The sequence below is a fragment of the Passer domesticus genome, chromosome 4 (genome assembly GCF_036417665.1).
Source record: "Passer domesticus isolate bPasDom1 chromosome 4, bPasDom1.hap1, whole genome shotgun sequence".
NCBI classification, from domain to species: domain Eukaryota; kingdom Metazoa; phylum Chordata; class Aves; order Passeriformes; family Passeridae; genus Passer; species Passer domesticus.
Window position 1 is genome coordinate 78,156,306 of NC_087477.1, and position 25,710 is coordinate 78,182,015.

At 40.8% G+C, this 25,710-nt stretch overlaps 1 protein-coding gene across 1 annotated transcript in view; it reads right to left on the reverse strand.

Moving 5' to 3' along the window:
- Positions 1-432: 432 nt before the first annotated feature.
- POLR1A (RNA polymerase I subunit A) overlaps positions 433-25,710 on the reverse strand; it is a 29,751-nt gene continuing 4,473 nt past the window's right edge. The window contains exons 7-34 of the mRNA XM_064418980.1: positions 24,744-24,830; positions 24,131-24,233; positions 23,520-23,679; positions 22,406-22,579; positions 21,831-21,953; positions 20,849-21,076; positions 19,642-19,896; positions 18,828-19,019; positions 18,234-18,377; positions 17,614-17,797; positions 16,272-16,354; positions 16,001-16,159; positions 15,572-15,670; positions 14,552-14,704; positions 14,277-14,359; positions 13,374-13,539; positions 12,658-12,879; positions 11,478-11,692; positions 10,690-10,857; positions 9,929-10,064; positions 9,245-9,402; positions 8,633-8,747; positions 7,907-8,023; positions 6,904-7,185; positions 6,117-6,317; positions 5,256-5,373; positions 3,903-4,067; positions 433-1,414 (exon numbers count right to left, since the gene is read on the reverse strand). Of these exons, the coding sequence (XP_064275050.1) occupies positions 1,314-1,414; positions 3,903-4,067; positions 5,256-5,373; positions 6,117-6,317; positions 6,904-7,185; positions 7,907-8,023; positions 8,633-8,747; positions 9,245-9,402; positions 9,929-10,064; positions 10,690-10,857; positions 11,478-11,692; positions 12,658-12,879; positions 13,374-13,539; positions 14,277-14,359; positions 14,552-14,704; positions 15,572-15,670; positions 16,001-16,159; positions 16,272-16,354; positions 17,614-17,797; positions 18,234-18,377; positions 18,828-19,019; positions 19,642-19,896; positions 20,849-21,076; positions 21,831-21,953; positions 22,406-22,579; positions 23,520-23,679; positions 24,131-24,233; positions 24,744-24,830 (4,391 nt within the window). The 3' untranslated portion in view covers positions 433-1,313. The remainder of the gene's footprint in view (positions 1,415-3,902; positions 4,068-5,255; positions 5,374-6,116; positions 6,318-6,903; positions 7,186-7,906; positions 8,024-8,632; positions 8,748-9,244; positions 9,403-9,928; positions 10,065-10,689; positions 10,858-11,477; positions 11,693-12,657; positions 12,880-13,373; positions 13,540-14,276; positions 14,360-14,551; positions 14,705-15,571; positions 15,671-16,000; positions 16,160-16,271; positions 16,355-17,613; positions 17,798-18,233; positions 18,378-18,827; positions 19,020-19,641; positions 19,897-20,848; positions 21,077-21,830; positions 21,954-22,405; positions 22,580-23,519; positions 23,680-24,130; positions 24,234-24,743; positions 24,831-25,710) is intronic.

The window sequence follows — 25,710 nt, forward strand, 5'->3', positions numbered from 1 at the left end:
GTTAAGCTCCAGTGGAATTGGCACGACATGTGACACAGCTCTGAGGGGCTGAGGCAGAACAGAGTCAGCCGAGAGACTCCACAGAGGCTCTTTCACAATCCCAAATCAACATGTCCCACTGTGATCTGATCCCCTTCAGTGCACCCCATGGGAGTGGCCTTCCTCTGCTCCGGCACTCCCACTGCTGCAGAGGTACCTGTGAGAATAATCAGGCACTGAGATCTGTTAGAAAACTTGTCTAGATGGCAGTGAGCAAACTCCAAAGAGCTTTAGCTACTTCTGTGCAGTGCATCCTAATTAAAATAGAATATATAAATGAGTCTGATTTCTGAGGAGTGGCAAACAGCTCTGGGTCACATGATTTTAACAGCCAGCAGAGTCAAAAGTGAACTCCCCTTGGTAACACAACCACGTAATACAGCATTCAGAATATTTCTTCACGATTTCTTTTATTAAATATCCTCTTTGATACAGACTATTTAAGCAAAAATAGTTTAAAATTTCTGTTTTGGTAATTCTTACAGGAGTCTTTCGCATAGTCACTCCTACAGCAGCTCATGTTGGCATTGAAGGAATAAATCTTTAGCAAAAAATCAAATCTCTCACTGTGTGAGATCTAGTCTACCCAAAGAAGTTAAAAGAGCATTGGAAAATGCCTATAGAAACTGTGAAAACTCTGAATTCCACTCTTCAGCTAAAAGAAATTTAAGAACTGTGTCATAGACACATTCTTCTTAATAAATGAAGCAGCAGAATAGGAAAATGCATCCTCTGAAGTTTATACAAGTTCATGTCAGTGCACCCAAGGGCAGCAAAAGGAGAGGAAATACCTCGAGCACAATGCAGTGTTGAGGTTCAGCACAGCAGTGCCCAGCTCCACCTGCCAGTCTGGAATGCTATTTCCAGTACTGGAAATCTGTCATGTTAATGACCACGTGGCAACTGGCACTACCCACCCTGATGGGATTCTGCCCCACAGAAGTCAGACAGCATAAACAGATTCTGCTTTCACTTCTGCCTGCCAGAACAGCTGCACAGCCTGATACCCAGACTAACTCCTGCGTTTTATTCTTTTCTATATAAACAACCTCATTTTTACATTGATGAACTGTAAATAACTGTTTCTTTGAATCAAAAGATAGCTCCTGTACTCATTAAATAGATAAGGCTCATTGGGTATTCCAGATAAGGAAACCTATTGGCACAGGAAAGGCATCTGGAGACACAGCACGTGCCCTCACTGCGTAGCTGTGGAGCACGTGCAGCCCTCATGATGAACATTTCAACCAGATCCTTGAGCTCCCAGCAGAACTCTATGTCAGGGGCTGCTTGAGGTCAAACAAGCCAGTCCCTCCTTTGACAACCTTTCCAACCACCAGGCAGGCTGAAGGGGATCGCAGCTCGTCGTGGGCACCTGCAACAGAATTCAAACAAATCCTGTCAGGAGGTTCCCAAAGGTTTCTCCAAGGTCAGTGCTGGAAAGAAACCATTCTGGTTCATGTGCAAGAAGCCATCTGGTTCAGCACCCCCAGGTTCAGAAAGGTTCTGCCACCTGCTGTTCACACTGAATTGGGATTTCTGGGAGTTTAGAGGCCAGAACTCTTTCTAACCCTCCTACAACAACTATTATCTCATCCCCATCTTTGGTCCAAGCAAATAATTAGGCCACACATTACTAAAATCTCCCAATTCCACATGGAAAGACAAAACAGTCTGGATTCTAAGAGAACACAGATTTGACCTTCCAGTGGACACATCCTGGTGACTAAATAGGTCACTAAAAAATACATGTGAGGCAAAACCAGAAAGATTCCTTTGTCATTGCTGCCTTTTTCCTTTGTTAGCATGAATCCCTTTGATGTGTATTTTAAATCCCTCTGGCTAGATATGAAGAGAACTTTTCACTGGAGAGACATTCCCTGAATTCCTCTGATTTTGTGGTTACTCACTGTAGCGAAATAGCATCACAGAAATTTGGAAGCACTCCAGATGTCATGTCTGGCTGGGATTGTTTTACTTCCACTGTTTTTATAAGCATTCAGGCTGTTTTTCATTCATCCTAACTACAGGAAGCTGAAATTTTATCATTAGAGCAGTAGGAAATCGGAAATAAAATTGTTAAACTTCTGCTAAGTCTGGTTATCTTTCTTCCACTGAGCAAAATGTACTCAACTTTGCATCATGCAGAGGGTGGGGGCAGGAGCATACACAGCACTGTGTATGCCATGTGCTCACTGCTCTGATCTCAGCCACAGCTGGATAATTAAATAGCTGCTCCTAAATGTGTGTCAGCTGAAGGAAAAAAAAAGCCCCTTTGTTAGATGGTTAAACAGGACAGTCGTGCTGCCCTGTTTGCTCATGTGATGTGAACAAAGAGTCATTCTCTGAGCAAACAGCCCAGGGGATCTCTCTGCTGATGCAGTCTGCTCCCTGCACAAGGAGCTCCAACAGCCCTGCTCACCTCAGCTGTGCACGTCCTCACAAACCTCCTCCTCCTCTCTTTCCTACTGCTCAGGGCTCCTTTCCTTCCCCTGCCTCCTGCTGCTCAGGGCACCAGCCCCAGGCCCCCTCACAGTGTCTCTTGAACTGCACAGTCAAGTTATCAGTTACACTAAAGCAAATGAGATCCAGGCTGCTGCAATCCCCATCATGACTGATTTCCAGCGTGGTGAAATCATTAACTCCCTCTGCTTGTAATCGGTGCAGTTGCTGCCAAGCCACCCTGCCCTTCTGTCAGCATGCACTGAATGTCTTCATTCATAGTGTTATCCATACATTACATTTCACTTGGCAAAAACCTCCTCTGATTTAATTTCTAAGTCACTATGTGATACAACAAAAATCCGGAGGGTGAAATTGAGTGAGAAACATCCTCTTCTCTTTAATTTCACCCTGGATTTACACTTTTCCTTTACAATTTTCAGATTAATTAAGTCAATTGTAACCAATGCTATTAATTAAAACCCAATTTTTCTTCCCAGAAAAAGTATAAAACAGCATTAGCAAAAAGGAATTCAGTGACAGAAGTATTTCTGATGTCAGTGCAAGGCAGTTTAAGACACGAGCTGAAGAGATCATGTTGAGAGCTCTCCCCATTTGTAACTGGAAGGGCACAGCACAACAGCATCTGACTGGCATTTGACAGAAACCAAGTCTGTTTGCAAAAGGGAGATGTAATTAGTATCCAAAGGCTGAGATCATAGAAGCTTTCAAATGACAGACTTAAAGCATGAGGTTTTTTGGTAGAAGGCCTTAAATGCAGATGGCTAGTGCTGCTCCAAATGTCCTAAATGATCCACACAGCCCTGTGACTCTACACCTTCCAGAGAGGCAAATGAGGGCAGGAGGACACCCTTGGGAATCTCAAATGGCACCAGAAATCTACCATTAGACAAATGAGTCTGACTCTTTGTCTGTGTTTGAGGGGAAAAAAAGCAAAGATAAAGTGCTAAATCAGAGTAACAGCCAGGTCTGTTCTCAAAATAAAATGCTGAATAGTAAAGCTGGAAAAGATATGGAAGTTATAACATGGGCACAAAAACAAAGCAGAGAAGACAATTTTAAGAGCAGAGACAGAAAAAGGCAGATTTAGTAGTCTGTTATAAAGCTTAGTTATAACATATCTTAAAAACTTTAAGGTTTGTTGTAAAAATGCCCATCTACTTCTTGAAGAAAGGAGTCACAGACCCCACAGATTACTTGTGGGAGCTGGCTCTATTTAAGCTGACAGAATTTTACTAAAAACATCTGGAACATTTTCTAAGGCAAGGGCTTATTTAAAATTTCTAGCTCTGGCATTTTTTCTAATGCAATTATGCATTATTCAAAATACTGGGAAGTTATGACAGAAACCAAGCATACGTGAAATGCTGCAGCAAGAGATCTCAAACTAAACCATTTACCCATTATTGTTGCATCCTTCAAGAATTTGTAGCTGGTTTCAAACGTCATCTGTTGCAGAGGGGAGGAGTTGGACTGAATTCCAATGCGATTCAGTGGTTTATAAAATCCTTCAAAACACATGTAATCTGCCACAAGTGAAAGGTGTCGAGGGTCTACCGCAATTCCTTAAAAGACAAGGAAGACCAATCATCAGAGCATTCAAGGGCTAAGTCTGTGGGGCTTTTTAAACAAATCAGGTCTAAAATAAACCCTTTGAATCCAAGCAGCTTGGAGAACATCTCTATTAACATTCTTCTGGCAGTGTGTCTCTGGTTTAACTGCTCCCCTCAAATATCCAAGAGAGGCAGACCTCACTCTAATACAAAACAGTATCTCTCCAAACTGAAATGAAAATGGGAAACTGCAATGTCAAGAATGCTGTGAGGCAGCAGAGTTTTTTCTACAGAAAATCAGCAAATGTCTGCACCATCCTTGTTTGAACAGGAGGGGATGACATCCATCCCTCTGGGAGGGACAGAGCTCCTGCCTCTCACCTGGTGGCCTGGATTAGCTGAATCAGAGTCAGAAAGGCTCTGATGTCCTCTGTACATGATATTAGACATTCACAGAAAACCCTGTTTAGGCTAAAAAAAAAGTGCACTTATTCCTAAATAACACTTGTGGACTCAGTGTAATGGGGGTCATTAACAGCTCTGTCAACATTTACTGAGCAGCTCTTGAACAACTTGAAGGTCAGACCATTCTGGGCTGCCAGCTGGCAAATCTGTTTGCTATAACTGCTTGCTAAAATTCCCACTGTATCAATCTTCCCTATTTTCAATAGTTTATTCCACAGCAGGACTCCACTCCAGTGAGTGCCTGTGAAGTCATGCAGCCTCCCCAGGCTGGGCTCTCTGAATCATCTGTCTGAGAGAAGAACATTCAGACAAGGCAGTGCAGCTGTTTTAGGAAAGATATAAAAACTCAGGAGCCTAGGTTCCCAGCATTAAAAAGGCAAAGTGAGGCAAGGCTGATCCTCTTCTCAGGGCCACTGCACAAGTCTAACACTTGGCTTCCTCACACATTAATAATTAATTGGTGTGAAACTTGCAGCTTGTAAATAATATACCAGAATGGAAGAACTCTGTGAAGGGGGAATAAATTCAACCTTACCTATTTCCTACTGATTAAAAGAAAACTAATAATTAACTAGCAAGGTCTTCACAGAAGACTCTAAAATAATTAAAAGAATGAAAACCTGCAACCTAAAAATAGGCACATAAATGAAAAGATCATGCAAACCATAACTGAAAGCATGTGGTTGCATTTTCCTATCTTAATGGTATTAAAGACTATAAAAATACAAATCCTACCATATACAGCAAATACATCTTTTATTTCCTTTATAATCACCCTCAGGGCTGATTCAATTCCATAATTCTTAGCCATGGCATGGATATCATTGCAATAAAGTCTGTTCAGGTCCAAAATCTGAAAGCAGAAAAAAACAGAGATACAAGTTAGGACAACAGTTTCCCTGCATTTCTAAATAACTTAAGCTAAGCTAAGACTGATTTTTCTCCTCCATTTTTCATGAGCTTAAGCAGCACCAACAGTTACAGAACAACTAGGCAGCAGCCTAGTTGTCAAACACAAAGAAAAATGATTCTGAGAATTTGTGTTAAGCAGCATTAAACAGATGAATAGGAGCACTGGAGTCAAAATTCACCACAGGAGAAAATGAACTGAAATCACAAAAAGCAAGCTAACAAAATAGACCAGAGAACAAATTAAAGCCTTTCAAACAACACAATGCAATGCCCAGTGTCTCAGACAGCCAGAACTTTTAGCAGAAGAGAAGATGCAGATTAAAACAATCCTGTATTTGGAGAGCTATGGGCTAGATGGGATAACAGAACTATTCATCTCCAAGCACTGCAATCCATTGAGATGGAAGAATCCCTCAAGTAACATTTAGAGAGACATGAGAGAGAAGAATGGTGTGAAATCATCTGTCATTAGGCCCTGGCTGCTGCACAAACACTGATTTGCAAGCTGCCCTTCAGAAAAGGCTCCACTGAATACATCTGGGGATAAAAAGGAGGAGGAAGACAGTCCAAGAGCTGAAAAGGCTACACATCACCCCTGAGAAACTGAAATGACATCCATCATCCACCATCTCCCCCAGAACACAAACCAGCATTGAAGTCTGGGATTAGAAACAGATTACACACATCAGAGTACTTGAAGAGCTCTGCCAGGTTTATCCCTTCTGTCTGGAGCACAGATTCCCTCTGTCCCTCCTTGCTGGTACTCTCGTTCAGCAGGCAGCGCGTGATGCCCTTCACCTCGTGGATCACCGTGCTGCGCGCCAGGGATGCCAGCAGGGAGGACAGGTCAAAGTACACCTTGGTCAGTGGCAGTGCCAAGGAAACCTGATGGGGAAAAAACCAACACTGTAAGGAGGCTTGGACACCAGGCTCAATAACCAGCATACTTCTCTTCGGGCAAAAAGCTGACAATTACCCTCGTTGTGTGTTAAGGGACATAAATGTCTGACTGGAATTAGAGGTGAATGACGGAAATGTGAACTTCCCATCCCAGGATTGTTCATCCACACTGCTTTTGAGGTCTCTGAACTTACAAGGACAGCTTTTTTTTCTTTTTTCTTTTCTTGGGTGGAAGAGGTATATGCTTGTTGATGTTTTTATTTTTTTTTATAAGATGTTTACATTTTTTTCAACATTTCAGCCATCACTTTTATTCATCAAGGGCTACACAGCAGACCATCACATACTAAAAGGTTAAAACACAGTAAACCTGTCCAAAAATTGTTTTTAGAAAAAGTTACATGAGGTGTTCTGAAAATGAAAAATTACTAAAAATGCTATCAAAATATACATTTGTAATGCCACTTTCTGTATTCAAATGGGATTGCTGAGACAGAACAGCAGCACTGCACTGAAAAAAACCATTAGTTATGGGAGCTACATGCAACCACGCAGAGATGCTCCACCTTACCTCACACCACAGCTCATTCTCAGTGTCAAAGGTGTAATCCTGGATGGATGGGTGGCTCTCCACAACAGCGCTCACTCGCACCTCTGCTGACTGAAGCAATCTATCTTTCCCTTTTTTAGTCTGAGACACAATGGAAAGATGCTGAGAATCTTCACCCTCTGCTCTGTTCTGATCCTCTTCAGCACCAGGAGTGCCTTCTTCTTTTTCAGATTCAGCCTCTTCATCTTCTGGATTCTCATTAACGTTTTCCTCCCCATTCTCTTCTTCGCTCTCATAATCAACCTGCAAAGAAATAACTTTGTCTTTATCTGAGCCAGATCCTGTACAGAGACACAGCACAGCAGGAACAGTTCAATTCTGGAATGTTCTCACTGCTGAGTTGCAAGGATCTTGCCCCTACAGCACAAACAAAATGCAATTTTGTTGTAAAGAAAAGAATACAACAGATTCAGTTCAGTCTTTATTTCTTTACAATCTTACCATTATTTCTCAGCACAGTCCAGGATGCTACAGGATGTTGAGACTGTAGCAGAATTTAGTTTGCTCTTCCTGGGACAGTCCAATTTCTTCCCATAATCCAACTCTGATATGGGATTCCCTCAAGATTTTCAGTTACCCCACCCTCTGAAATTACAGCACTCCATCTTTTAAGAGCTAATTATGAAGTACTGAACACAGAGAAACATGCAGGGAGACTGTTTTTTAAGAATCACAGTAAAGTTTTAAAAACAATTAATAGCATAAAATTAGCAAAATGTAAAGTTAAGATGAACTTCAGCACAGCCTGACTGCCAGACACATCCCCCCAAATACCTGAAGAACAAAGCTTCAGAAAAGAGCCAAATGAAATCTTTTCAGCCCAAAGCTGACACTTTCCTCTCTCCTTTCAAGTGGGGTTTTGTTTTTTTCAGCATTTTGTTTCAGTGGAAGTTTTCCTTCCCAAGTCAAACATAGAAGAAATCGGGAATTAAAGAGCAGAGCTGAGCACCTATAAAGTCATTACCTCTTCTTCCTGGTTCTTCCTCCGTTTTGTTTCTGTAGCATCACCATCCCCTTCATCAGCTTCTGCATCAACAATGTTCTCTTCTTCCTCTGCTACAGCTTCCAGAGTATTCAGTGTCTAAAATTCCAGGACAGACAGATCATCAGGCTGACTGCTAGTCAGTACCAACAGCATCAAAAGGCTTCAGCCAACATCTGGAATTTAACAATCTCATGTTCAGTGTTCTATCTTTACAGAAAAAGTAATTTCTGTATATCCACTACTATAAAGAAATGAACTCATACTCCTGACAACTTCAACATTTAACAAGATGAATGTCTACAAGATGGATAAGCTGTCACTCTGCTTTGACAGTCCTTGATGGGAGAGGAGTGAAGGAACATGCAAAAGCATTTCAATGAACAAAGGACCTTCCCCAAAGTTTTGACAACCACTGCTCCAACAGGACTGACCTGGGAGCAAGCAGAGCGATATGCTTTTGTCCCAAAGAAACTAAAATGAACAGGCATTTTCAGAGCAGTCTTAAGCAAATCAGGATTTAATACACAAAAGTTAATTTCCTTGTTAATTTTATGAGAATGCAAAGACAGTTTATGTACAAAGTGTTTAAGTAGTAATTTAGTATTCACACATTTTGTGTGCACTGAAACATGCTACACTTTTCCAATTCTGGTTCTCAACAACAGTGAAAGGAAGTGAGGTGTTTTTCAGGTGATTTTTTTGTACCTTGTCTTGGTCATCATCTAAATCCTTCCGAGTTGTCTTCCGAGCACTGACTTCATTAAAAGATGCCATCTTTGCAGTCTTCCTTTTAATTGCTTCCAGAAGAACTTTAAAGAACCTGACAGAAGAAGCAACTCAGAATGTCAAAGCTCAGCAGTGCCACAGAAAATGTGAAGTTGTCAAAACATTCATCTATTTTGGATAACAAGCCAGTCAATTCAGAACAGGACATTATTCCCTGCTGGATGCATAAGTACTTCTAGGATAATGCAAATAATTTTTCTCAGCCCTTTCTCATTCATTTCAGAATCAAAAGGTTGGTATGATCTCTGTTACTGTCACAGATGTAGCTGTGCATCCAAAGCATAAAGTTATACACTCACCTGGATATAAAATCTGCACATCAAACTGACCTTCAGAAGAAATGGTTCATTACTGGACTTGAATAATAAATTTGCCAATTTTATTCAAGATATAAAAGCAACTGTGTAAATATTTCTGCACATCAGCTGGAACTGTTGCTCTAAAAGCCACACTAGCTGTAATCAACCACATGCAAAGCCCATAAAAAGGCAAAAGAAGAACAAATATTAATTTCTCTGAAAACAAACTCACCTTGTTTCCATGAAGTGCAAGATCTGCCTGGGCTTTACACACTTCTCCTCCCGGTAACATTCGTGGGGCAAGAAATGGAATTTGATTTTGTAGAGGCGATGCTTGTTCAGCTTGTGCTTCACATGCAGGGATTCCTCAATGTCCACTTTCTCCAAGACCTACAGAACATTCCCAAGTAGGAATGTTACTCCTTTGATGAAGACATTTCATTTGATTCCTGCAGTTCCAGTGCTTTCCACAGGAAACAAAATTACACAAGGCTAACTGGCAAACTTTTATGGAGGCTTTTGTGCTGCTTTCAACTCACAAGGGATGAAAAAATAGAAGGGGGAGGGCATGTAGGAGAGCACAAGGGTGCACAGCCAGGAAGAGAGGGAACACAGAACACATCCTGGTGTAGTGAATCTCCACAGAGACACGTGTTCTGCTTCTATTGATCACAGCTATTTGTGTGAGATTAGGAAGGGGTGGGGCACAGACAGAAAGGTATCTGTCTGAGCTCTATGTCAATCACAGCCAGATTAGCTTGTCTGAAACACAAAACAGAATCCCTCCAATTCTACAGAGAGAGAAAAAGGTGCTTGAGAAAAAGGCAAAGACTATGGCATAGCAAACTACTGATGAGCTCAAAGAGGAGAATTTGTTTTGCTGACTCTCAAAGGATGCACTGAAAAGGAGGCTCACCTCAGCCAAGCACACTCTTGTGAGCAGTTTCTTCAGCTGTTTCACCTTTTTGAGAGCTTTCTTGGTATTGAGCACAGGAACACTCATCATCGGTGTTTTAATGTTTGAGCTGGCCACCATCAGTATTTCCCTCAACCTTTACACAAAGAAAAATCATTCCAATTAAGCCACAAAAGCACTATGCAAATCAAATAATTATCTGGGTTATTTCATTAGGCAGAATGCAGTAACTGGCAGCTCCACCAAAGCCATGTGCACCCAGAGCTGTGGCTACACAGCACTGCTCCTTTTCTCTGTTCTGACTCCCCATCAGGCACAGCACAACAGCAGCCCCACTGCCTCAACTGGATTATTTCCCAGTTATGAGGAGAGATGATAATAAATTGTTCCAAGAACAGAAGGATTAATGAGGTCATGCTTCCTTGTATGTTCTTCTGCTCCTGTGCTTCCCTGAAGCAACACAATCCCCTCCTACCTAAGGCATCCCACCCTCCCACATGAGGCCAGGTCAGGACCCACATTACTCCAAACAAACTGATGATTTGCTGTAGGGGCCTTCCCAGATATTTAGTATCTGGAAAACAAACCAAAATAACTGAAAAATTACAAAACATTAAAATATTCTGAACAGGAAAAATTTACAAATACACTGAGGGACTGTTCACCCTCAATATTCACACATATACCTGCTAGTGAACCTAGCACAATTCTATACATAAGTGCCTAAAATAAAGGGCCCATTGAGGACATGGCTTTCTCACCTTGGAATACCCAATGTGACATTCATTTCACCTCTGCCAGCAAAGTGAAAGGTGTTCAGAGTCATCTGTGTTGAAGGCTCCCCAATGCTCTGAGCAGCAAGAAGCCCCACAGCTTCTCCTGGGTCACAGAGAGAACGCTGCCACTTTAAATACAACAGATCCTTCAATCTGGAGACAGGAAATGAGAGGTTTAGCTCAACATACAAAATAAAAAACTCAGAAAAGAATGAATCATTGCTCAGTTCAATGAAGTTACATCTCTGAGACAATTTCTCCTGGTAGCTCACAGATAAATACGCTCCAGAAACTGTAAAATTGTCTATCTCCATCTGATCTGACAAACACAGCCCATTAGCACAGAACTTGGGCTTTGCCCAAACTGAATTTTAGTTCTGCTGCCAATTCCCAGAATGTCAAAAGACAGTCTATTTACTCCCACTTGCACTTCCTAACAGCCTTTCTAACTCCAAGGTGCATCAAGAGCATACTTTGTTTTTCAAGACCCCTAGAAAAGTATTATTTTATATGTATGGGGACAGCAATACATTGCTGCTGTTCCAGAGAGGCTTGAAAAATTCAGGTTTGGAAGGAACAGATAACCAGTGCCTCTCCATTGCACACCAAAATTGTTTGGCTTTCAAGAACCATTTTGAAACCCACTGCTTAGCTTCACGATGGCCACAACAGAAACAAGGCTTGGTGAAGACTTTTTTCAGTTTTAACAAACTTGCTCCAAAAGGTATTTTAGGTTTTGGCACAGTGCAAAGAAGACACTCAGAGGTTTTTACCTATCAGAAGAAAGTGCTGGGTGCATGTAACTCCGGCTGTTCTCAGATTCCCATTTATTGATATAGCCTTCAACTCCCTTTTCAAATGTTTCTGAAACAGATGCAAAATAAGTATCTGGACGCCAAACCCCAAGGCTTGGGTCAGGACACTTATTTGTCTTCTTTAGATACTTCCTTTGTTTCTTCTCATCAAGTTCATACCACATCTTCAACAACTGAAAATAAAAGGAGGTTTTTAGGCTGGGTGGTTTACCCACAGTAAGACCACAAGCAGTCAAGCAGCAGTGAAGGAAGAAAGGACAACCTGTGCAGAATGTAAGGGTGCACACACACAGCAAACAGCTCAGCTACAAATATGGTGTTCTCCTCTTCCTGATATTTAACACTTTTGAAGTCAAATTATTTCAAGATTCTTTAAATGCCTAAAAATACCCAACTTATGTAACTACTCCATAGTAACTACTCCAGAAAACAGTGAAATAAGGCCTCAAAGAATGATTTTAACTGGGAGTGAAATCAAAAACTAGGAGTTATTATCAAAAAGTGTCAAGAGCAACACAAATTCAGCACAGCTCAATAAATGAACCTCTGATTAGTAAAAACAGGTTTTGCAGACAAGCTCACAGAGTCATCTCTGAACACCTTCAACCTGGAGTTTCATGCTAACTGCCCAAGTTCCACCAGGATCAATTCCTGGTGACAGCAAGGCTGTGAAGCAGGGCCTGTCTGCATTTTGTGTCCATACATACCATCTTCAAGAGGCTTAAGAAAGAGTATTTTTTTGGAAAAAATAGGCAGGGCTGGCTCAGATCTCCGATCTTTGGTATTCAAACAGGCTCTCATCCAGCTAGCAGACAGGTGTCCAAGCAAGAATTTATTTTGTGTACATTAAAGAAACCAAATAACACACCCATAAACAGAAACAACCCCCCCAAACCATTCACAAACTTGATCTTACAACACATTGATCTCAGTTTTTAACCCCTTCCCTAGCATTAGGGCCCTCAGACTTTAATACATGTCAGCTTATCACCCACATAGTTGACATGATTCCTTTAAAAAGCAACTTGTTTAGTTAGACTGTGAAACACTTTGGGATTCACAGAGCAATTAAACAAAAGATACTGAATTCTGTAACTTCTTCTGAAGGGTTTAATCAGTTCAATTGCCTCTGTGTTACCTGTAAAGTAGCAGGATCTCTCCCATTCTTTACTTCACCTCCTGGAAGCTGTGCTTTCAAACTTGCCAATTTCTTTTGGGAAAACAACAGAAAGCCTCCTTCTCTTTGCACAGAGTTTTGGTGTCTGGCTCGCCACTTTTTGATGGCTTTGAACTGCTGGTTAGCTTGGTGAGACTCCATCCTTGCTAGAGCTTCATCCAGATGGTTTGTCTTCTGGATTACCTGTAAGAAAGTAATTTGTATGATTATTCTTCTCTCTATCCTCACTGTGCCAGAAAAGGCAAAGCAAACTGAGAAGGTCATCTACTGTCACTGCTGTAAAGCAATTTTCAAATTTGGTTTTCAACCCAACTGAGACAAAATCCTTACAACTTTATGTTATTATCACCACTCTGTAATCAGCAGTGGTGATACTGGTAAAAGTTAATCAAACTTGACAGACTGAAAAGTGAAGTCATCTTTGTTGAATTCAAGTGCAGAGTTAGAACTGACAGTGCTTGGTGCTCTGCTGAAATTGAGACTGCTTAAATCAAGCTGCAGACTTCAGATTGCTTCCATATTTTGAATACAATGGCAAATAAAATTGTACATTAGTCTGAAAGTAACTGAGACAAAGAAGTGCTGCCACTGGATCCCTGACAGATATGCCAGATGTTAACCATGTGTTTCAGTCTCCCCTTCACCCCTCATAAATATTTAAGGTTTAGGCATTCTACCTCATAGTTTTGTGCAATGAAAGGAAACTGCTCAGGTTGCAAGAACTGAGTTTTAGGGATATCAAGCCCATCTTCTCCATACAGAAACTGCACCACGCTGCCATCGCTGTCTCGTACAGTCAGGTCATACTGAACCACCAGCCCTTCCAAATGTTTTATGATACACCTATTCCAGAGGGAAAAAATAACAAAAGAGAAGAAAAATGCTGTTAAGAAGCTACAAAGCAATGAGAATGATACAACTCTAACACAAAAACCACCGTTTTCATCAACATCTTAAGTGCACTTAAAGGCTGATCAGGAATTCTGGAAGCCAAAATCCTACAGACACAACACTCATGTGAAATGCTTAATTAGTAAAGCTTTCAGCATGCTGCTCACGCCAGCTTCCTTGGACTCATCTGACTTGAAACAGTAAATTATTCTCCATTTCTGCTGTCCTGCTTTAGCAGTTTTCTGAAAGAAAGGGGCATCCCTCCTTTATAAGTTGTCACTACCCTCTGACACAATTCAAAAGTTCTAATTTTTTCTATATATATTGGAGGTGTTGCTTGACTAAAGACAAAAGCCACTCAATGTGGCCAAGAAAAACCAGAGCTGCCTGAACTTGTACACCTATCTGTATTTGTACCAGAAGAAAAGATTTCTGCAAAAGGAGAAGCTGTTGCTGCTATGTGCCAGAGGTAACTTTGAAATTATAATGTTCCAGTTGATCTAGATCTCTAGAAATTTTTACTTACAACAAACAGCATTCAGACTATTGTGTAAAAATCAAATACAGTGAAGTTAATCTAAGCAATACAGGCATTTAGAGTCTACAGAACTTTCTCAGAAAAAAGAGAAAAATCAATCAATCAATAAAAGGACTTTTCAAAGGCTCCAATTCTAAAGCAGGCCTCTTACCTTTGCAGGTACCCAGAACGGCTGGTTTTGACAGCTGTGTCCACAAGACCTTCCCTGCCAGCCATGCAGTGAAAGAAGAATTCCTAAACACAAGCACAACACCATCAGCATCCTGCTAATAAGTGCATCAACACTGGCAATTTATGTTCTTCCTCAAAAGCTTCATATGAAACTAGGGTGAAAAAAGTCTATTTATCTATAATTGCAGATACTCTTTATTAAAATACCAAGACTTAAATAAACTTCAGTATCAACACAAGCAGTCTTTAACTTACAGAGGGTCTGATTCCAGTGAGAAATCTGCCAGTCACAAACCCTCCTGAGCTAGGGGAGAAGTCATAAGGCTGGAAACATGGCAGTGATTTGCCAGATGCCATCAGTGGGGGTCTTCGGCCTTCCAGCTCAATCTGGCCCAGCAAACAAGAAATCTAAAAGTGGGCAGGAAAAAAGGGAACATCACTTTTCCATCCAACTTTTTGTTCACATTAGCTTAGTGATTTTTCTTGAAAAATACAGTAAAAAAAAGTCAAATGTTCAGTAAGTGCTCTGTAGCTCCATGTTGACTTGTTCATAAAATGTTCCAGCTACTGAGGGGCAGAAAAGGCATGGAGATCTCACCTGGTTTTAAGTTATTCCAGTACCCTGACTCATCCTCAACATTACCTCAATACCTCATTCTGTATACTTATTTTAACACAGAAATGTGAAACTAAAAATACTGTAGATATTTTTTAGGTCCCTACATTACCCTCACCACCTCTCAGCACTGTACTAAGGACAAAACCTCAGCCCAAAATGCTCTCCCTTTTGAGCTGTGGTCATTCTCTCCATTTTAGATGGCATTTTTATAGCGTCTCTTGCTTGATGTCTGTGTTGCAAATGGTAAAATGAAAATGTATCCTTGCACTTCTACCAAAACCAAAGATTATGTTGTTCCTATTCAGAAGTTGAAGAAGGAGAGGGTCAGTCTCCAACAGAGCCCAGGAGAAGTTATTTCTCCTACAGTAGGTTTGTTTGTATAAACTGCAGCATTCCTTCTCAAAAGCAGTTCTGCTATTTCAATAAACCCTCATGTACTGAGGAGTGATTCAAAAATAGGTTATAATAAACACTGACTCTCTTCCATCACCCACTGAGGTCTTTATTACATTCTTCTTGCATTTTTCCATGCCAAAGTCCAGACTGAAAACGTTGCTCTGGTATCAGATATCCCCACAAGAGCTTCCCAACAGTTTATATTCTAGGACACACCACATCAGCACACATAGCTGCTAAGCATTTTCTGGTGTCATTACCTGCATCGTGTTTACAGTGGATCCTTTGGCTCCTGACTGCACCATCAGCTGCAAATTGTTCTCTGGAAAGCTCCTGTGGAGACCAAGGGGCATGCAAACCTACAGAGTTGTGGGGGAGTCAAGGGAACAAAACCAAACGTTATTCCTAAAATAGTAAACCCAAGAAATTCCTGTGGAAGGCTTTAAGAAAGTGAAACAATGAATAACCACAAACATTCCTATTTATAATTTCAAAAGCATCTTGAATATTAAACCATCTTCTCACTCAGGGAGGACAAGGCTGAGGAGGAGAGGCAGCATGTGGAGCCCCAAGCTGGGGACAGATGGAAAGCTTCAACCTCCAGGAGAGTCAGGCACTGCTCATCCACATTAATTAACTTAATAAGAAAGTTAAATGAGATTAGCATGCATAGATGCCTCAATGCCAACCTTGTTGACTTCATTGTTGTAATTGTTTACTTCCTCCTTGAATTTCATATCAACCATGTTGAAATCCCTCTGGTCTTTGCAGAGATGGGCATCCTGCCACTTCCCTTGCACCTCCTCACATGATGCTGTTTCTGGCAAATTAAGAGCAGCTCTAACAGCCTGAAAGTAAAATATAGGAATTTTTAGGTGTTAAGCAGGCATGACTGAACAAGGCAGTATTTCAAAAATTTTGCATTATGGAAGAAAAGATAAATCTGCAAAACAGACTTACTTCAATACCACTCTGCCTTGACCTTTCAATGATTTTTTTTCTTTTGTGGTCTGCTTCACGTTTAACCAAAATATCTTCGATCCCTGTTAAAGAGGAGAGACAAAACACAGTGGTCTAAACTGAAACAAATCAGGGAAGGAACAACACTTGGTGTCAGGGATTTTAAGTGAAGAGCTGGGAAAGAAAGTCATGATGATGGTTAGACTCAAGGCCTGCAGTTTGACAAGAAGAGAAAAATCTGAGTAGTTCCTGGCTCTTTAGAGAGCCAGAGAAGTTGTAAGCAGTATTTAAAAAAAAAAATCAACTAAGCAGTAAGAGTGCAAAATCAACTCCCTAATTTAAGGAGTCTTAACTTCAACAGCCTCTAAAAAATCTAAAATTAATGCTTTATGGACCAGCCACATCAAACTGCTTTTTTCCTTCCATCCACATCAAACTTATTGTTGAACTATTAGTTGAACTTCTAATTGAACTTTTCACAATCTGGCATTTCTTAGCTTTTTAAAAAAAGATAAATTAAAAATACAGATCCTTGAGATGACAGGACCAGGGAACAGATTAAACACTGGAACCTGATTCCTGTGAGCTGTTTATAAGGATTCCTGCCACAAACACTAAAAAAAAGTCACAAAAATGGCTGTGTCAAAACACCAAATCCAAAACTCCTGCTCCAGTCTCACTTTTCTTCTGCTGTTTTAACTGCCCAGTGGTCCCAGGCTTGTTATCTTTTCCTATCTAGCTTTTGCACCCTGGATCTCAGGAGCTCTGTGAGTTAATCAGTCACCTTCCTCACCCCAAAAGATGCCCTCCCTTTTCCCTGGCTCAGAGCACTCTGTTGGTCCCTTACTACTGCTGACTGTTGACTGTGTCTCATAACTCTTATATAAGTTTGTAAACCTGTAATGAAAGCTTTTCAAACTCATTTACCAAAAGTTTTACAGCAAAATGTGATGTGCGTGGCTTGATCACCAAGCCCTTGAAGTTTTTTCATCTGGTTTAGTCAGCTCTTCTGCTTTCTATGCAATAACTACTTTTCAGAGAAGCAAAACATGAGGTTTTGATCTAAACAAAATTTCAACACAGGACATATTAACTGTGTACATTTTGGCTAGGCAGGACAGAAAAGAGAAATTGCTGGACATACTCAAGACTGTTTATGCTCTCTTTATGCTTAGAAGGCCAGATATGCAGCAATAAAAAAAGAAACAAGATTTAAAAAAAAAAGCCTGGCAGGCAGCTATCCCACCCAAGGACAGTCTTGCAGAATTTCATTCACAGAATTAGCATGTATTATGCCCAACCATGTCTGGTTTAGACCTCAGGAGGTGCTGCAGGTACTCACCCATGGTGAATCCCCTGTACAGCTGCAGGTAAGCAGTGAAGAGGCGCCCCAGACACGTCAGCACCTTCCCACTGGTTTCACCCCCATAGATCTCATAGCAGCAGTGGACCAGCCCATAGGCAGAGCTGCCAAAGTGAGCTTTGTCCAGCACTCCACACAGTAATTCCCCATCTTTGATAATAACCTGAAAAATAAAACACAGTTTTGAATCAGGAAAACAGAAATTTTAATCACACTACGACCTCTACAGGTTTTTCCATGTAATCTATGTGAAAATTGGTTTAGGTTTAAAAAGCTTCTGTTTTGGTGAATGGTTAAATGTGGTCAGATTATCTGTAGCAGAAATGAAATTTCTAACACCACCTGCATTTTTCCACCTATAAAGTGTGACAATGAAGACACATTATCTAACAAAACCAGGTGGAATCTACCTAAGTCAGGACCACAGAGAATTCTTCCTGATTCCCAGGCCTATCCTTCCATCACCCACTTCTGGCAGTAACTATTGCCAAATACCTGCTTCTAACTTTGTCATGTGCCTTGTTCCCTTCCCATTCCTTTCCTGTACACACAATTTTAATACAACACAGCCCAGCCCAACCCCCAGAGCTGTTGCATACCTGAGATTCACACATTGAATCAAGATTCAGACATCCTTTTGCAGGTCCCTTCACCCAGGCTCTCCCACCAATTTTTGCTTTCCCAGTCAAATTCAGTGGAGCATGGTTGTCTGGAATGATGTTTATTAACAATGTGGAAACAACCTATAAAGAAGCAGGATGAGGAGCAGGAATTATTTTGTTTGTATTATCGCTTCTCAACATTAAAAAATCTGGCGTGAATGAGAAAAGCAATGTCCTGCATGTATTCCTTCCACTGACAGCAAAGTTTGAAAGCTTGGAAGTCTCACAAGGCAGAAATATCCTTCTGCTACTCTACCCTCTGAAGGATCAGAGAGCTGAGACACATAATTATTAAGAAATATAAAACAGCAAAGATTTTTCCAATACTTGGATATATTAAAATTAAAAAAAAAAAAAAAAAAAAGAAAAGAGCTGTCTGTTGGGTTTTACAGCTCAGAAACACACACCAAAACCTACATGGTGTTAATGGGATCTGGCCTTTCAAACACCCTTAGCAACACTGATTTACTATTAGCATTCTGCTTACTTTAAAACCACCTGCATTCCTTAACCCAGTAAATGATAAACTACCTGCTTTCCTGTCCATAATCGCTGTGGCTTCATAATGGCTGGAGGAAAGGTTTTAATTCTTCCTTTTTTGTCTGTCAGCCCTCGGTACACGAGCTCCATGTACTGCTCTCTGGTGAAAAAGCAGCCCCGGAGTGTCATGCTGACTCCAGAAATCATGTGGTCCTGGATCAAGCCAGGAAGGGGCTTCCCATCCTAAAGAGAGAACAAGAAAAAGGTGGTGGGGGGGTTAATAAGATGTTGCCCTCTTCTTCTAAGTTCTTCTAAGCCTTCTCATGTTTACATTCTTGTAACGAACTTTCTCATACATGTTTCTGTAAATAATTATTGTTCACCATTATTTTCTGGAGGAGGAGAAATTTCATGGATTGTTGGTTTTTCCAGTGTCATTGGAGAGGTGGCACTGTCATCTTCCAATCCACTGTCACTTTTGAAAATCTAAAAATGTTGGAGTCAGAAATCAAACTTCCCTCCTTTTACCTTGGAGGTTCCAGTGTGCATGGTTTTATTTCGTGTCCTAGATTGACAATAAGTTGTGTGCTTCCAGCTCCCAAAGTTATTCCCCCTGGATAAAACACTTAAGTAATTTATAAAGAACTCATTACAGTATAGCTCTCTATTGAATCTCTTGTGATACTCAACGGAACAAGATTGTTTGGATGTGCTGGGCCTTCTTTAGAGGAACAGAACCACAAGCGGAGAAAGAACACAGAAATAAACAGCCTTAAAAAAATTATCCCATTTATCATGAGACAAAATAAACGAAAGTAACTTCTAGATGCATCTAGAAATAAACTTCTCTGGCAGTTCTACTTGCCTTTGGCACCAGGTACTGTTTATCAGTGATGGCTAAGGTGTAGGCCTCGGCCCTGCCCAGCTCGCTCTGTGGGAAATGGGCGTTCATCTCATCCCCGTCGAAGTCGGCGTTGTACGCCTTGCAGTTGGCGTAGTGCAGCCTCAGCACCTTCTCCCCGGGCAGGATGCGCGCGCGGTGAGCTTGGATGGAGGGTCTGTGCAGCGTGGGCTGGCGGTTCAGCAGCAGCACGTCCCCGTTCCTGATGTGCCTGCACACCTGCCACAGAGATTTGGGAGCTGCCACAGCTGCCTCTTTAAACACGCTGATCTTTAAACACACACAGATTCAAAATATCTTCCTTCTGGTATTCATGCGCTGTGTAAAACTCAGAGAGGATCAAGATGGTTTGACCTGAATGCCCTCTGCTCGCCACCAAACAACCATTCCCCATTAACCCCCCAAAGCACAGTGATCAAATCAATCAGCTCTTCATCCAAAACCCACTGGGCTGAACTGACACCTCCCACAATATACCCAGCCCTGGACACCCTAGACTAACGTAGTAATATAACCCAGTAGCTGAAGTAGAGACCAGGAGTCTCTTAATTTCAGCTCTGAGAACAACACAACACATCCTTACCTAAAACAGGATCTCTCAGAAGTCTCATTTTAATTTTTCTTTTACTAACATCCAAATATCCACTTAAGTAATTATCAACAAGAGTATGGTAAGTTGTTTGTACAATCTAAATACTGTTATGTTTAACTCTGCGACAGGTTCTGAAAGAACTGACATCACAGAAATACTCAGAATTAAATTTCAAATCTCTGCTAAGCCTTTATGAAAGACAAGGTAATACAACAATGTAAAAACACTATTAAATACCAAAACTTTTGCCCTAGTAGCTAAATAGTGCTTTTTCAACTCTGGCAAGGGACAGAGATACAGTTAAGAAGTTGCAAGGGTTGATTAAACTGTAGCACAGAGGAGAAACAACTGACATAGAATTAGGTTGGAAAAAGACCTCAAAGATCATGGGGCCCAACTAAGCCGGCACTGCCAAGGCCACCACTGAGACTGCTCTGCATCTTGCCATGATGAATGCCACACACTGTGTATTAGAAGAACGCAAAGGAAGGAAAAACGGGGTTTAGAATTTGAGAAACCACCATGTTTTTGTTCCTGCCCCCTGACCCAGAGACGGAGGAGGGCTGAGCCCATACTCACAATCTTCAGGCCTGTCTGGGGTGCCCCTGAGGAGGGGGTGAGGAGCTGCTTGGCGATGGCCTCGCGCTGGGTCGGGCTGGTGGCGCTCAGCACCGTGCGCGACCCGTCCTCGTTGATGACCATGGAGGCCCCGGGGTGCACCTTGGGGCCATTGATGACAGCCTGCCTCAGCTCTTTGACATTCCAGGGAGTGACTGGCTGGGGGTAAGTCAGTTTGGTGGCAAATACCTAGACAGGAAGGAACACAGGACAGAAATAATGTTGTTCAATTTTGGCTTGAAAATCCAAAACAGCATGAAAAACTAAGTAGTAAATGCAAGAATAAATTACTTTAAGCTCTTGAATGCATCTCCTCCTCAGTCTATTATAGTGCCAAATAAATAAATTTCTGCTTTAAAATCCTCTATCATAAGAATAGAAACAATATTCCTTTTACAATTTTCTACTGTGGCATGAAACTCAATTAGCAATTAAAAAAAGCAATCATGGATTTAGATTCTCTAAGTAAGCCAACAAATACAGAGAAAACGCACATAATCATCAGGTTCACTACTTTCTGCAAAGACGAGATAACGAAAAACTCAGTTTCAAGCTTGTTGTCATCTCTATGTAGCCAAAAATCCTTAAGAATAGATGAAGTTGGTGACATTATCAGAGCCTTCTCTTAAGACTGCAATACCTCAAAAATACCTTGTACAAAGACCATAGGAGAAACAGGATCTACTTTTGAAGTTTGCATCAATTCCTAATCCCACAAAGCAAGTACAGCTTTTATTTTTTTTAAACTCCTTTTTCTCAGATGTGGTATTCTTGTAACAGTAAAAATCTCCCGCTCTTCAGTGCTCCCTCCTTATTAACACTGGGCACGAAAGAGTTCAGATGAGTCAGAAACCCTCTAGATTTTAAACTGCTCCCAAACTGCCAGCAGTGCAGCTCAGCCCTGAGCTGCACCAGGAGGACACAGTCCTTCATTCATGCTCACCATGGGGATGCCAATCTCGTTGGTCCCAATGTACATGTCGGGGCAAATGACGGACCGAGCAGCGAAATCCACGCGCTTCCCCATCATGTGCTTGCGGAACAGCCCCTCCTTCTTCTCCAACAGCTTGGAAAACAGAAGGTGACAATTAAAACCTGCAAGTGCGTGTCACCCTGTTCTTCTAAGTTCTTCTAAGCCTTCTGATGTTTGCATTTTTGTCATGAAGTTTCTCACGCATTTTTCATGTAAATAATGATTGTTTTGCATTCCTTTCTGAAGGAGGAGAGAATTGGTTTGACCAGTGTGGTTGGAGAGGTGGCAATTTCATCCTCCAATCCATGGTCACTTTTGAAAATCTATAAATATTGGAGTTCAGAAATAAACTACCCTCTTTTTACCTTGGACATCTCAGCTTGTGTGTGTCACTCATTTCGTGTCCTATTGCGACAAGTGTGGAAAACCAGATGGATTCTTGCCATGATGAGTGGCATGAAAATGCCCATGTACTAACCACAAATAGTTCACTTTTTTCTTACTCCATCAGCTTCTCTTTTTTCATTAAGACTGCTGCTACCCACCTGACGAATACCAGGGTATTTTTCTGTTATCAGCTTGTCCATGTCACTGTCAAACACAATGTTGACATGGCTCTGGAGACGTATCCAGGCGTTGTACAGCTTATCTGCAATGCTCTGTCCTGGGATTGTGGTCAGCACAGAACGGTCCAGAGGTTCACTGTCCCCTCCTGTCTCCTGCAGAAACAGAAATTAGAAACTTGGACATAACAAAAAATACCTTCTACTTACTAGGCTGAAGTTATGGTGCTAATTACAGCATTAAATCTAGCAAAAGAAACATTCGCCATTATTTTGCACTGGTTGTCAGTCCATGTTAGGAATCACTGTAACTAGAAAATCCTATTCTTAGATAAAATCTCTTGGATTTACATTATTTTTATCACTTATATCACTTTGTTTTCAGTCTAAAAGCCACTAAACCAGTCACATCCAAAATTCACTGAGCTCCTGTCAAATATTTTAAGAACAGATCTCCATCTAGTGGCTACATTCTGAGTAACTAACAGTGTTTCCAAAATGTTTTACACTGCAGATGTAAATCAAGTTCCCCTGAAACTGAGCCCAGTGTCAGAGACCCCTCAACGATACAACTGATGAACAAATATGGAATGAGGCAAGCTGAATGCATTATTATTTACACAATACAACTATGTGAACTGTCAGAAGCAGACAAATATTGTTACTAACTATATTATTTGTGAAGTTTTGCATCCTTAGACATCAACTGTCAAAAAATAAACACAGTCACAACTGGCTCCACAAGGCTTAGAAGCTCAAGTGGCTTTTTTCCCCCTCTTTTCATGTGTTGAGATGCTGGCAAAGTTTAACTATGAACTGTTTGTGCTGTACATATTTAATTCTCTAGAAACAGAGCCCGTTATGCCTCACATACAAAAATCCATGGCTAAGAGAATCTGAGCAAAATGTTTTTTCCCTTTGCACCAGGTAGAAAACAGCAGAGGGAAAAAAAACCAAACAAGGTATGGTACATTTCCACCAGCAGATATTCCAACCTCAGGCAAAAACTGTTACAGGAACAGCTTAAACAGGAGCCTTCCTGAACTCAACCCCCCCATCCAAAAAAGCAAAGAATAAGACAACCAGTAACTCTTACTGTTTGAATTTCTTCTGTAAATTTTATTGGCTGACACTGTTCTTTGGCCATGAAAACCAAGAGCTTCCTTATCAACTGTGCATCCTTCATCACAGCCTGCAAGTTCACAGTCTGCCCGTTTGTGAACAGGCGATCTCCAAGGCGATTTACAGGACGATACCTACAGCAAATTAAAATTACTTCAGAGGATTAAAGCCACTCAAAAGCAGCATGATAAACCCCAAATAGTCTAAGCTAAATCTTTAGTGCGTGGAAAATAATCCAAGTTAACAGTGGGCATTTAAAAATTCATATATTCTACTGGGACAGTCATAAAAGATGAACAATCCTTAACAAGAAATTCTATCAGTACTATGCAGTTACAATATTTTATAATCATTTAAACTACTAATACTAAAATATACATTTTCCATAATTAGTATTTCAGTCTTCTAACTCACTTGAAGTTACAACAGAACTTAGCAATTACTAATGTGATTTTTATGATTTAAACAATCCACTGATACTTAAGCAGAGCAGTGTCTGTACTACAGGAGTTTGGATTTCCAACTCCTGCAAAGGGTGCACTAAATCCTGTGATTTCTACAAGATTTTGGTGGGATAAATTTTACCTTGAAGGTGGAACCACAAGCAGATCTAGAAAAAACATGTCTGGACTGAATCCTGAATTATCATGGGGATCCATCCCAGGGAAGAGATAACGCAGAAAAAAACCTAAAAAGAGACAAAAGAAATATAAACTCATTCTCATTGCTATTGTTTAGATATTCAAACCCCCAGATGCACTTGGTCAACCAAGTTAAAAGAATCTGCTAAGTTAGCACTATTGAGCTTGTTTAAAATAAAAACATTCAGACATGGTTTAGAAAGAATTGCCACTCTTTGTCACATAAGGGGTACTTTAGCAACAACTTTGAACAGAAATACAGATTACAGCAAATGGAGAAAGCAGAACTAGAGGAAGAAAGGTTCCAGTAACGGACTGTGAGTGATTCATAGATTTGTGGGGAGCCACAATTTGAGAATAAATGATCAAAGTGTTAACTGAATCCAGGTCTCTGCATTCACTGGCTGCCAGTCCTCCTGTCACAAAACTTATTTTGCAGCCAGAAGCCCTTAAGGCAAAAGGCAAAGATTTGACAAGGAGTTCATACTGGAAGATTTGTAGATTTGTCCACTAAATGGTACAGAAAATAAAGTCATGTTGTTCTTCACTACCATTACCTTCATTCTTCCACAGAGCCAGGATGTATTCCTTGGCAGTCATTGGTGTCAGGTATCCTCTCTTCCCTAACTGGCTTTCATCAATACCTGAAAAGTAAAAAACAAAATAATTTTTTTTTTAATCTCAAGACATTATTCTGAAAGCTTGGGGTTTTTTGCTTACAGTGGTGCTTCCAGCTCAGAGAAGGAATGGAAATACAAAATATACATTAAAAATATACTGGCTGACATCTACATCAAAATTATCATTTAAATGTTTGCTTTGGGAATATGAAATTAAGTAAAAAAGAAACCCTCTCTGTGACTAGTGAGTATAAGTAACAGAAATAAAACTCCACTCTAACATCTAAAGTTTATGCTTTTTTTGACTTAGAGTGAGCTGGAACCTTTCTTCAAATGATCTCGTCCCCTGACCAAAACACAAATCAAGTCTCAGCCTGCAGCTGGGGAAGCTCTCAGTGGGGTTCAGGCACTACCAGGGAGGTATCAAGGTTCCCATTGAATACTCAACTGAAGGAGACAATAGCACCATCCACATTATAGGTGAGTGTCTGGGCTACCTCTGCTTTGGAGAGGCAGGAAAACACATGGTTTTGCTACTAAAAAGCAAAAAGACCCATTATTTTCAAAACAAAGCAGAGATTGTAGCTCTCAATTTCCACAACTCGATGAAAAGCAGTTCTGCCATGACCTCAGACAATTTCCTATTCTTCTTCTGGCTTAGGTCCAGAAATGCAGATTACTGCACACTAAAAGTTCAATTCTCCATTCACCTAGAAAACCCTTCCATCCCTCAAACAGAAATGAACCAATGCCAAGGCTGAAGGTATTCCTTTTGGGACTTAACCATGCACAGGCATGTACAATCTACCCAACTGTGTGATCCATCCCAGTTCAGAACACACAATACTTCCCATTTGGCTTCTTCAGCCACAGCTCCAGAGATTTAATCTAGTATTTAAATCAC